The sequence below is a fragment of the Serinus canaria genome, chromosome 25 (assembly GCF_022539315.1).
Source record: "Serinus canaria isolate serCan28SL12 chromosome 25, serCan2020, whole genome shotgun sequence".
Taxonomy (NCBI): Eukaryota; Metazoa; Chordata; class Aves; order Passeriformes; family Fringillidae; genus Serinus; species Serinus canaria.
Window position 1 is genome coordinate 11,992,009 of NC_066338.1, and position 11,029 is coordinate 12,003,037.

Consider the following 11,029-nt stretch of genomic DNA (forward strand, 5'->3'; position numbering starts at 1 on the left):
CTCCAGCAGGAGAAAGCGCAGCCGCCTGCTCTGGCTGGGGAGAAGCTGGAGCTGCCGACGCCAGAGCTCTGCTCTAAATCCCGGCTGCGTGTCCTGACTGCAGCTTTGGGCCCTTCCCTGCCTGGGGGATGCTGCAGTGGAAGAGAGGACAGTGATGCCACCCCTCAGGGGGGCAGCCCCCTACATCCCCAAAAACCTCAAAATCTGCCTCCTCTGGCCCCTGGCACAGTCCTGCCCACAGAGCAGGAACCAACGGGAGGTCAGGAGCTCAGGCAAGTTTGTAGAAAACCTGTTTATTTTATGAAACATCTAGAAAAGCAAAGGCATTGCAGCCCTAGGGTCAAACAGGTCCTCTGGGGTGCAGGGGGCTGCAGGGGCTGTGCTGTAACCCCAACACCATTGGAGTCTTCTCTCCAAGCTGCCACCAGCAGCGTGTTCCTGGCTCTGGCACCTCACTCCTCTGCCAGGCTAGGCTGGCTGCTTCCAGAGGAATGTCTGGATGGAGTCGCTGGGAGCCACGGCCTCGATGAAGCCGACGTGTGGGTCAGAGACCCCAAAGGACACGTCCATGGGGGAGCTGTGGGGAAAGAGAGAGGGGATGGGAGCTCAGTGGGGTCAGTGGGGCTTTTTAGCAGGGATCAGAACTGAGCCACTCACCGGTTTAGGACCACCAGCACAACAGCACCATCAGGGCGCAGGAAAGCAGAGTGCTCCAGGTCACACCGGTGGCACTTCTTGGAGACAGCCAGTCCCACACGCTGGGAGCCCTCAGGGATGAACTTGCTGTGGGCACAAGCAGGATCAGAGTGTGGTACTTAGGGCGTGGTACCTGGAGCCAGCAGCCTGTGGCCCTGACCCACCTGAAGTGCCCCAGGTGGTAGAACATGGGCTGCTTGTAGAAGACATCCTTGCTGCTGTCCACGATGACGGGGCTGTCCACGTAGTTCTTGCTCCAGTTGGGGCCTCCCTCCATGTCCAGGGCCAGGTTCCAGTCAGTCCAGCCTGTCACGTAGTTGTTGAGGTTCTGCAGGGCAGGAGGTGGTACTGAGCCACGGGCAGGCCCAGGGGGTGGCCAGGGTGGCCAGTGTGTCCACAGCTCCCACCAGGCCCTACCGACAGGATGCTGTGGCTGTACTTGCTCCCACGCTCCCAGCCACCCAAGACCACCCTGGGCTCCCAGAAGTAGGAGCCTGTGGAGGCCTCCGTGGAGAGGAGGAAATAGTCTGGGAAGAGGTGATGGGTGATGGAGAGCGTCAGGTCAATGGGTGCCAGGAAATCCAGGTACCAGTGGATGCCGATGCCGCTGATGTAGCTGGCAGCCACAGGGTCTTTGAGAACCTGGCAGGAGAAATGGGTCACCAGTGCCTGGGGCTGGGAGATCTGCTGTGGGGCCAGGACAGCTGCTATGGGGACTCACCACCTCGGCCCAGTAGGGCAGCATCACCCTTTGGTCATCCAGGATGATGAGCTGGACGTGGCGGTGGGAGCTGTTGGCCAGCGCCGGGCCCAGGTCCTGGGCAATGAAGTCCCTCTGGTGCTCAGGGGAGAAGCCCAGGCACTGGAAGGGGTAGAAGACAATCTCACCAGCCGTGGGCTCGTTCCCTGCTGTCACTGCCCAGAAGGTCAGGTTGTGCTTGGCGTATTCATCCAGGAACCTGGTGTGGGGTGGAAGGTGAGTGGCCCCATCACACCTGCGCCAGCCCCGGCTCCAGGTATGGCATTCCTGGCACCCACCACAGTCCCGTGGCCCCTCACCGGACAAAATACTTGGCCCAGGCCCGGTGGTACTTGTCCCCAGGGCTGCCCTTGAGTGTTCCCCTCCCTGTCATTGCTCCATTCGTCTTCATCCACACCGGGGAGGTCCAAGGGCTGGCGTACAGAGACAGCGGCCGCTTGGCCACTGCCTGGGCTGCTTGGAGGATGGGGATCTAGGGAGAAGTGGAATGGCACAGAGACCTCTGGGTCTGTCCCAGTGCTGGACAGCAGGAGGAGTCACCTCCCTCCCCAGAGGCAGGAAGGTGTTCCCTTTTCCCATTTCATTCCATTCCATTCCATTCCATTCCATTCCATTCCATTCCATTCTGTCCCGTCCCATCCCATCCCATCCCAGTGTACAGATGAGTCCTCTCCTTTCCCATTGGAAGTGATCCCCTTCCCCTTCCTATTTCATCCCATCCCATCCCATGGATCCCATCCCATCCCATCCCATCCCATCCCATCCCATCCCATCCCATCCCTTCTCCCCGCCACATGGAAAGATGAGTCCTCTCCCTCCTACTCAGCAGGATGTGCCTTTCACCCCCTGTCCACTCTGTTCCATCCCAGCCCATCCCACCCAGGCAGGCAGCAGCCCCAGTCCCTCAGACCCTTCCTGCAGGACTCACCTTCATGTGCGTGTCCTCCTCGGTCAGGTTGAAGTGCCTCAGCTCGAAGTCGCCCTCGGCGTCGGCGTAGGTGTACAGGCGGATGGAGAAGTCAGTGCTGGCCATGGGCACACGCACCAGGTTGTACTCAATGCCTGAGGACAGGGCAGGTGGTGATGGGCATCCTCGAGTGGCATTTTGGGGCTCCAGATTCCCCAGCCCCCCAGAACAAATCTCAGCAGCCAGGCCCCAACAGCTTTACCTTCCTCGGAGAAGTAGGAGCGGAGCAGGTGGTTCTGGGCAGCCTTGGACAGGGACTGGATGTTGATGGCAGCTGCATCAGTTATGGAGCCTCCAAAGCCCTTCACCTTCTGGTACCTCTGTGTTGTGTCCAGGGTCAGGTGGAAATCTGTGGGGACACACAGTGTCATCACCCCTGCCACCTGTGAGAGGACAGGCTCTCCCACAGCCCAGGGTGGTACCTGGGCTCTTGGCGTTGTGCTGGAAGCTCCCCTCACTCCGCTCCAGCCTCTTGCCAGCCTTGCTGCTCTCATATTTGACGTAGGATCCAGGGGCTGGCAGGACCAGGGGGTCCAGAGTGTCACAGTACGTGGCACTGCAGGCACAGACCAGCGAGCCATGCCCAAAATCCTTGGCATCACAGGGACGGCCACCTGCAGCAGAGGAAAGAGAGTGGGGTGGGTGGGCACCGAGGGCTGTGGCAGGAGCTCAGCTCATCCCTTTGACCCACTCCCAATCTGCCACCTTCCAAAGCCCAGGGACACGTGCCAGCACGTACCTGTGGCCTGCAGGGCTGCCTGTGCCAGCAGGAGCCAGCCCAGGACGCTGGCACAGCCTGGCCCCATGGCACCTCTGCTGCAGTGGCTCCGACGATGCCAATGGACACGCTGGGAGCAGGGCAAGGTGTCAGCACCCAGAGCTTCTCAGCCTGGCCCAGCCACACACAGGGACAGAGACACAGCCCAGGGAGAGCCCAGCATCATCACCCTGCCCAAGGGACTGCTAGAACCCCCCCTGCCAGGGCTAAGCCTGTCCTGCCCTCTGCCCACTGCTCCAGCCCAGCACCCACCTTCCCTGCCACCCATCCAGAGTCTACCAACAGTTCTGGCCATGTCCCAGGTGGGGGTGCAGCCCCCCAGGTGTGGGCAGCCCCCAGGTGTGAGCCACCCCACCAGCCTGCTGCTCCTAGCTGCCCACGCTGGCTGTACCCAGCCACTTTGTTCACTCCCATCAACTCCCTCCCACTCCTTCTCCCTCCTCACCAGTTCCACAGCTGTGCCATGCCATGTCATGCCATGCTGCATCACCCCAGGCATCCCCAGTGCCCCCCGAGCCATGCCCAGGAGCAAAGAGCTCCACACTCCCAATTCCACAGGCCTGGCAGCTGGGGCTTGTCCAGCCAGAGTGGCTGGGGGCTCCAGCCCCTGGCATGGAGAGCCCCACATCCCCCTGTTCCTTCAGCTGCTCACACCCTGTCCTGTCCTTCTCGTGGTGCTGGGCAAGGAGCCTCTCAATGAGAGCACAGGAGGAGCCACCTCCAAGGTTTGGGACCCTGGTGCCAGACTGAGGACACCCGGGGACCTCTGCCAAGGTGGGATGGTGCCCTCTTGTTGCTCCCCGAGCTCCTGTGGGATGTGGAGTGGGGCCAGGCAGCTGTCCCACCTTCACTGCCTCCTACTCCCTGCCTGGGAATGATGCCCAGCTTGGCCAGAGCATGGCCTCAGCACTGTCCTGCTGCCCAGGGCTGTCCCATGCCCATCCCTATGCCCATCTCTGTCCCCATTCCCACCTGCTGAAGCCACCTCGGGCCCAGGGGACTCACCTGCTGCCAAACCACCTCTTGCTGCTGCGTCTCTGTGGCAGCGGTGGCAGGTCCTGTGTCCTCCTGGTGGGAGGGGAGGCTTCTGGAGGAGCAGGAAAGGTGAGTTTGGAATGGGACAGCTCATGGGACTCTGTGTTTGAAGAGGAGCCTGGGGATGATTTTGCAACCTGGCTCCAATGAGCTTTCCACACACCGCAGCATTTGCAAAGCTCTCCTGAAACCTGTTCCAGTGGCTAGAGGGAAGCTCTGGGGAGAGGAGGATGCTCGCCAGCCCCCCAAGTGCCTCCATCACCCCCCACAGCCAGGCCTGCCTTTCTCCCCTTGGGAAGAGCAGCCCTGTGTCCCTGTGTCCCTGGGACAGGGCAGGGCAGGGCTGGCTGGGCACACCCTGGGTCCCCGCTCTTGGCAGCACTTCAGCTTTGTGCCACCAGTGCCACCGCCATGACCTGTGTCCCGTTTGTGGCTGCTCCAGGACCTTCCCTGGCACGGGCAGAGGCAGCAGCCGGTCACGGCAGAGACTCCCGACCCCTCCTGGGGTGGGCACAGCGGGGGCTGCCCGCCCAAGTCCCCTCGCCCCGCCGTGCCCCGCACGCCGGAGCTCCACGCCGCAGCGGGCTGGGTGGAGCCGGCAGCAGCGGTTTATCATCGGCAAAACAAGTCTGGGCTCCACACCGTCTAATTTGGGATCCTTCCTAATTACAGGCAACTGCTCCGCAGGAGAAACAGGAGGCGGGCAGAGCACGGGGGGAGTGGCAGCTCCCCGGGGTCCCCCTTGGGGCAGCTGGGGAGGGTGGCCAGAAGAGACCCCCACGCAGGGACCACCGTCCCTCACTCAGTGTCACATCCCCACCCAGGAGCCACAGCCCCCGGGCCAGGGTCACAGCCCCCTGTGGGAAAGAGAAAAGGTGAGATGATTTTCAGAGAGCTGGAAAAGAAGGCCTTGGAAACAGAAAGAGCAGAGAACCAGCTGCAGCTGCAAAGTCTGAGAGTAGAAAAAGTTACTAGTACTTTTAGTACTTTTAGTACTTTTAGTACTTTTAATATTTGGCCAAAACAATTGTCTGTGAGCTTTAGCAATTGGCTTTTGGCTAGAAAGTCTTTCAAGTGCTCTGTAGCAAATCTTCAGCTGCTACTGGCTGTAGGTGAGCTTTACCACCTTCCTGTGGTCTCAGCCATGTAATGAGGCTGATGCTGCAAATAAAGCTCAAGGAATGCACCCCAACAGTCCCATCCCATAAAGAAAACACCTCCCCAACACACCCCCCACCCAAGGCCCTGCTCCTCCTGCTGCCCCGGGAGAGGAGATCCCCCAGCCCACGCTGCAGGCAGGGGGGATGATGGGGGTGGATCTTCAGCCTCATCCCACCCCTCAGAGCCATCCTGCTGCTGTTCCAAACAGGCAGGAGTAGCGAGCCAGCCCAGAGGGGCTGGGCTAAAGTCTTTCCCTGCATGATTGCCCCTGGGTACTGCTGAACACCAGGGGGTGAGAGCTCCGTGGGGGCCATCCTGGCTCAGCAGAGGTCGGATGTCCCTTGGGAAGGGGACATTCCCAAGGTGTCAGGAATAGCGTGGCAGCAGGACCTGGGCACTGATGAGGTCACACCTCGAATCCTGGGGGTCAGTTCTGTGCCCCTTGTGAGGGCTGGAGCATGTCCAGAGAAGGGGATGGAGCTGAGGAGGGGCCTGGAGCTCCAGCAGGAGTTGGGAGGGCTCAGCCTGGAGAAAAGGAGGCTCAGGTAGGACCTTCTGGCTCTGCACAATTCCCTGACAGGAGGGGGCAGCCAGGTGGGGGTCAGGCTTTGCTCCCCGGGAACAGGGACAGGACAAGAGGAAATGGCCTCAAATTGCATCAGGAGAGCTGTGGCATTTCCCAGGAGGTGTTTAGGTTGAATATTAAAGAACATTTCTTCATGGAAAGGACTGTGCAGCCCTGGCATCAGCTCCCTGGGGCAGTGGTGAAGTTGCCATCCCTGGAGGGATTTAATAAATGTGCAAGGAGCACTTGGGGACGTGATTTAGGGCTGGCCTTGGCAGCGCTGGGGAACGGTTGGACTTGATGATCTTCGAGGTCTTTTCCAACCACAAGGGTTCCATGACTCCATTCTATGATTCTAAGCACAGGCAGCCAAACCCAGCAGCCGTTGGAGCCAGCACTCCCCAGGAACATGGATTAAAGCACAGGACAGGCTGGTGTGCTCCAGGAACAGGGCTGGGACGGAGCCCGGTGCCACCTTCACACCACACTCCAATAAACCAGCTGTAAAGCCTCTGGGTTTTTCATTTTCCCCAACCTCAGCAGTTCCGTGGCTCTCACACAGGGGCATTGGCCAAGGAGAGCTCTGGCTTTCTCATTCCTGGACTTCAAAGGTGCTCGTAACGTTCCCAAAGGCCCAGGGAATACTGTAACTGGTATTTAGGGAAAGCAAACAGGACGGGGAGGTCACTGCGGGCTGCGGCCGGTGTTGGCCACAGCCATAATAGAGGGGACTCTGTCCAGAGGCCACCCTGGAGAGGTGGCACCAGCCTAATTGGTCCATAAGGTTCGGTGGATGGGCACACTGATATCATTTACTCTGCCTTTCCGACAGCATCTGACATTTGATTGTTTTTTTTTTTTTAATTCCCCCAAAAAAGCAGGCTGGGGAAAATCAACAGCACATATGGAACGAATCAAGGGCTGGCAGCAGCGGAGGCTCCAGCTGCAGGGATAAACAAGGAGCCACCCGCAGGCCACGGAGGCCGGAGCCCCCGGGGCAGCCCTGGCCCCGGCGAGGAAAACCGAGCGATTTCCGAGCGCGCAGAGGAAACACTGACGGGAACGGCGCATTCCGGAGGGAGCGCGTCATGGCTTTACTTGGCGCCCGCGGCACACGCGAAGGTTTCAAGGGGGCCACGTGTGGAAGTGTGCTCCAGGAGACGGCGCTGAGGGAACTTCCAGGGGGATGGGAAGTGCCGGGAGGGAGGGAGGGAGGGGAGGCTGGGAAGCAGCAGGTCCCGGGGGCAGGAGCACACGGAGCCCCTCGTGGAGGGGCTGTGCTCCCAGCAATGGGTCACCTTCTGCTTCCACCCTTGAGGGATGCTGGAAAGGATGGAGGAAGGGTTGACCCCCACAGCCCCCCCTGAGCCCCCCAGCACTCCCCAGGGTATCACTGCTGGCGCCACAGGTAGGTCTGGATGGAGTGGGCTGGAGCCACAGTCTCAATGAATCCCATGGCAGGGTCCCGGATTCCAAAGGGCACATCCTGGCCAAACCTGGGGAGCAAGAGTGGCTGAGCAGGTCGGCACGGCTGGGGCTGAGCACCACCCCCATCTCCTGCCTGGGCTGACCTGTTGAGGACCACCAGGACGAGGGCACCGTCGGGGCGCAGGACGGCCACGTGCTCCAGCTGGCAGAGGAGGCAGCGGCGGCTGCTGTGCAGCCCCACCCGCCGGGAGCCCTCGGGGATGAACTTGCTGTGGAGAGAGGACCAGGAGAGGGGTTCTGCCCCTGGTCTGGGGCTGGCGGCCACACCTGAGTCCCCCTGACCCACCTGAAGTGCCCCAGGTGGTAGAACATGGGCTGCTTGTAGAAAACATCCTTGCTGCCATCCACAATGACAGGGCTGTCCACAAAGTTCTTGACCCAGTTGGGGCCTCCCTCCATGTCCAGGACCAGGTTCCAGTCGGTCCAACCGGACACAAAGTGGTTCATGACCTGGGGGGAGCAGGGAAGGGGCTGAGTGGGGAAGGGGCAGCCCTGGGGGGGTGGTGTGAGGGCGGTGAGAGGGCTGTACCGTCAGTATGCTGTAGCTGTAGTGGTCTCCTCGCTCCCAGCAGCCCAGGGACACGGCGAAGCGGAACATGAAGAAGCCAGTGCAGGCCTCCGTGTAGAGGAGGAAATGGTCAGGGAAGAGCTTGTGGGTGGCCTCCAGGCTCCAGTCAGGTGGGACAATGGCATCCAGGTACCAGTGGACGGCCAGGCCAGCCACGTAACGGGCAGCTGTGGCATTTCCCAGGACCTGGGGAGCAAAGGAGATGCCTCACACCCAGGCTACCCCATGCCTGAAACCTGCAGGGATGGACACATGGACGCCATGCAGTCTCTCAGGGCCACATCTTGTCCCCTCCTGTGGGAGCCACACCCTGCAGCACTGCACCCCTTTGAGCAGCACCCTGGCATGGATCTGGCGCCCTAACATGACTTTGGCACCTCCTTGTGCTAAGGGGTGGGCACAGGTTTGCCCTTCAGTGGGCCCCTTGCCCCCAACCCGGCTCTGCTGCTGCCTGGTCCTCCCTCCACACCCCCCTGGGGTGGTCCAGCCCTGCAGCCATGGAGGGAAAGGAGGAGCACACTGCCTGGCTTGAGGCAGTTTTACTTTCTTTCCTCCTAATTTAAGGCAATATCCCCAAACATCATCGTAGGGGGAAACCAAATCAGCCAAAACTCTGCCCAGAGAAAGTGCTGGTGCCCAGCAGCACTGGCAGGATCCGGGGATCCAGGATGTGGGTGCCACCTCCTGTCCTCACTCCCGCCGGGCACAGGCGGAGGCGGCTGCTCCGGCAGACCCGGTTTGCTCCCACTCTCTAGGGCTGGGAGAGGCCACGGCTCCATCTCCCAAAAAGCCCGGGGCTGGGCAGCGAGGCGGAGGGGAAGGAAGGGGCGCTGCTCTTCACCACTTTGGCCCAGTGTGGGAGGTGGATGCGCTGGTCGTCGAGCATGAGGAGCCGTGTGCGGTGGGGGCTGCGGGCCAGCGCAGGGCCCAGGTCCTGCGCGATGAAATCCCGCTGCTGAGCGGCAGTGAAGGCGATGGTGGGGGCCTGGGGGGGCGTGAAGAGCCCCGCCAGTGGCTCGTTCTGGGCCGTCACCGCCCAGAAGGTCACGTTGCGTTTTGCATACTCATCCAGGAACCTGGTGTGGAGAAGGGGGGCAGAATCAGCTGTGCTGCCCCCCAACCTCATCCCACTCCCCGATTCTCCCGCTGTCCGTCCCAGCCTGATTCCAGGGACGCTACTTGATGAAGTAGTTGGCCCAGGTCTTGTGGTACTTGTCCCCTGCCTTCCCCTTCAGAGTCCCCTTCCCACGGACGTCCCCGTTACTCTTCATCCAGGCTGGGGCGGTCCAGGGGCTCGCAAACAGCAGCAGCGGCCGCTTGCTCATGGCCAGAGCTCGGCGCAGGAGGGGAATCTGTGGGAGGGGGCAGAGGGACAGGGTCAGCTCCCCAAAAAACAGAGCCCAGCATGGGAGAACTCAAGGGACCTCAGCAGGCACTGGCAGCTGGCAAGCACCACCCCCCGGCACAGCGCCCTGGCTCCTCACCCTGCCGCTGCCACCTGGGATGCGCCAGGACGTGCCCTGGAGGAGGTGCCAGCTCCCACAGGCTGTCCCCATGCACCCTGCCACGGCGTGCAGGGACAGCAGCTGGTCCTGGGGGTCCCAGCGCACGCAGGAGCTCCGGCGCGAGAGGGGACAAGGTGCCGACGGCAGCGGCTTCAGCCTCCCACCTTCATCCTCACGTCCTCGTCCGCCAGCCTGAAGTGCTTCAGCTCGTGGTCGTTGGGGACATCATCGTAGCTGTAGGGGCGCACGGAGAAGTCGCTGCACGCCATGGGGACTCGGATGAGGTTGTACTCGATCCCTGAGGAGCAGGAAAAACATCAAGCTGCACCGGAGCAGGCGTCCAGGTGACGATGTCCCTGCGGTGGGGACAGGCACAGCCACCTCTGGTGACCCCACGATCTGCTCCCGCTGCTGTGCCCTCGCTGCTCACCGTTCTCAGAGAAGTAGGAGCGCAGCAGGTTGTCCTGGGCTGGCTGGGACAGCTTCAGGATGTTCATGGCAGCAGCATCGGAGAGGGAGCCGCCGAAGCCCTTCACGTGCTGGTACAGCGCGGAGATGTTGAGCGTCAGCAGCAGCCCTGCGGGAAGAGCCCGGCTCGGTCCCTGCTGCCTCGGGGCCCGCGGTGGCACCTCCACCCACCGGTGGCGCTACCTCGGGTGCTCAGACTGCTCTGGAATTTCCCCTCGCTCCGCTCCAGCCGCTTGCCGGCCTTGCTGCTCTCGTACTTGACGTAGGAGCCGGGGGCTGGCACGACCAGGGGGTCCAGCGTGTCACAGTAGGTGGCATTGCAGACGCAGACCAGCGAGCCGTGCCCAAAATCCTTGGGGATGCAGGGTCGGGCACCTGGGAGGCACGGGAGGGTGGGGGTGGCTGTCGGCTCAGGGACGTGTCCCCGTCTGCTCTCCCGCCTGCCTCGGGGAGATGCCACTGCCCCCGTGCTCCGCATCCCGGGCACCTCCCGGGCACCCAGCTCCGCGCTGCCGCTGGGCTCCTGTCCTTCCCCAGGGTGCCCAAGCCCCGCTGCCACCCCCGCCACGTCCCCACGCTCACCTGTCACCTGGGGCACGGGCAGCAGCAGCCAGCCCAGGACGCCGAGAGCCCACATGGCCCCTCCCCGTTCCCCGAGCTCTGGAAGGTCCCGGGGAGCAGCACCTGCGGCGGGGACACCCTCAGGCACGGCAGGGGGATGGAGGGATCAGCCCCATCTCCTCAGCCCCTTCCAGTGCCACGGAGCTCCTGTCACCCACTGCATTCCCCCCAAACCCCCTCATCTCTCTCGGGGAGGGTCCATCCCTGCCAGGAGCCCGCAGCGCGTCCGCCTTCACCCCGGCTGCTCCCGACCTGCGCTGCCGCCAGCCCTCCTCCTCCTCAGCCGCTGCAGCTTCCCCACCTGGCCTTTACAGGGAGCTGCTCGGAGACCTCCCTCCGCAGCACACCCTCTCCCACCCCCACAGCTCCTCCTTGCTCTGCTCCCGGCCCGTACTTGCCCTCGGGCGAGGACCGCCG

General features: G+C 62.2%; 1 protein-coding gene across 3 annotated transcripts; it reads right to left on the reverse strand.

Annotated features, from left to right (window-relative positions):
* Positions 1 to 273: 273 nt before the first annotated feature.
* Positions 274 to 10,968, reverse strand: LOC103823955 (lysosomal acid glucosylceramidase-like). Of its 3 annotated transcripts, none has more exons than XM_050984347.1 (11): positions 10,865 to 10,968; positions 10,574 to 10,675; positions 10,175 to 10,366; positions 9,954 to 10,100; positions 9,688 to 9,821; positions 9,198 to 9,370; positions 8,860 to 9,094; positions 7,980 to 8,204; positions 7,737 to 7,900; positions 658 to 783; positions 274 to 577 (listed from the first exon to the last, which is right to left on the reverse strand). In XM_050984347.1, the coding sequence occupies exons 2-11, from the start codon at positions 10,626 to 10,628 to the stop codon at positions 469 to 471; spliced, it is 1,560 nt and encodes a 519-aa protein (XP_050840304.1). In that variant the 5' UTR covers positions 10,629 to 10,675; positions 10,865 to 10,968; the 3' UTR covers positions 274 to 468. The 3 variants fall into 3 exon arrangements, with proteins under 3 accessions (XP_050840304.1, XP_009097381.1, XP_018779847.1); XM_009099133.4 differs by lacking the exons at positions 7,737 to 7,900; positions 7,980 to 8,204; positions 8,860 to 9,094; ... (4 more) ...; positions 10,574 to 10,675; positions 10,865 to 10,968 and adding exons at positions 861 to 1,024; positions 1,114 to 1,338; positions 1,418 to 1,655; ... (4 more) ...; positions 3,163 to 3,271; positions 4,207 to 4,369; XM_018924302.3 differs by lacking the exons at positions 7,737 to 7,900; positions 7,980 to 8,204; positions 8,860 to 9,094; ... (4 more) ...; positions 10,574 to 10,675; positions 10,865 to 10,968 and adding exons at positions 861 to 1,024; positions 1,114 to 1,338; positions 1,418 to 1,655; ... (4 more) ...; positions 3,163 to 3,312; positions 4,207 to 4,339.
* Between the last annotated feature and the right edge of the window lie 61 nt (positions 10,969 to 11,029).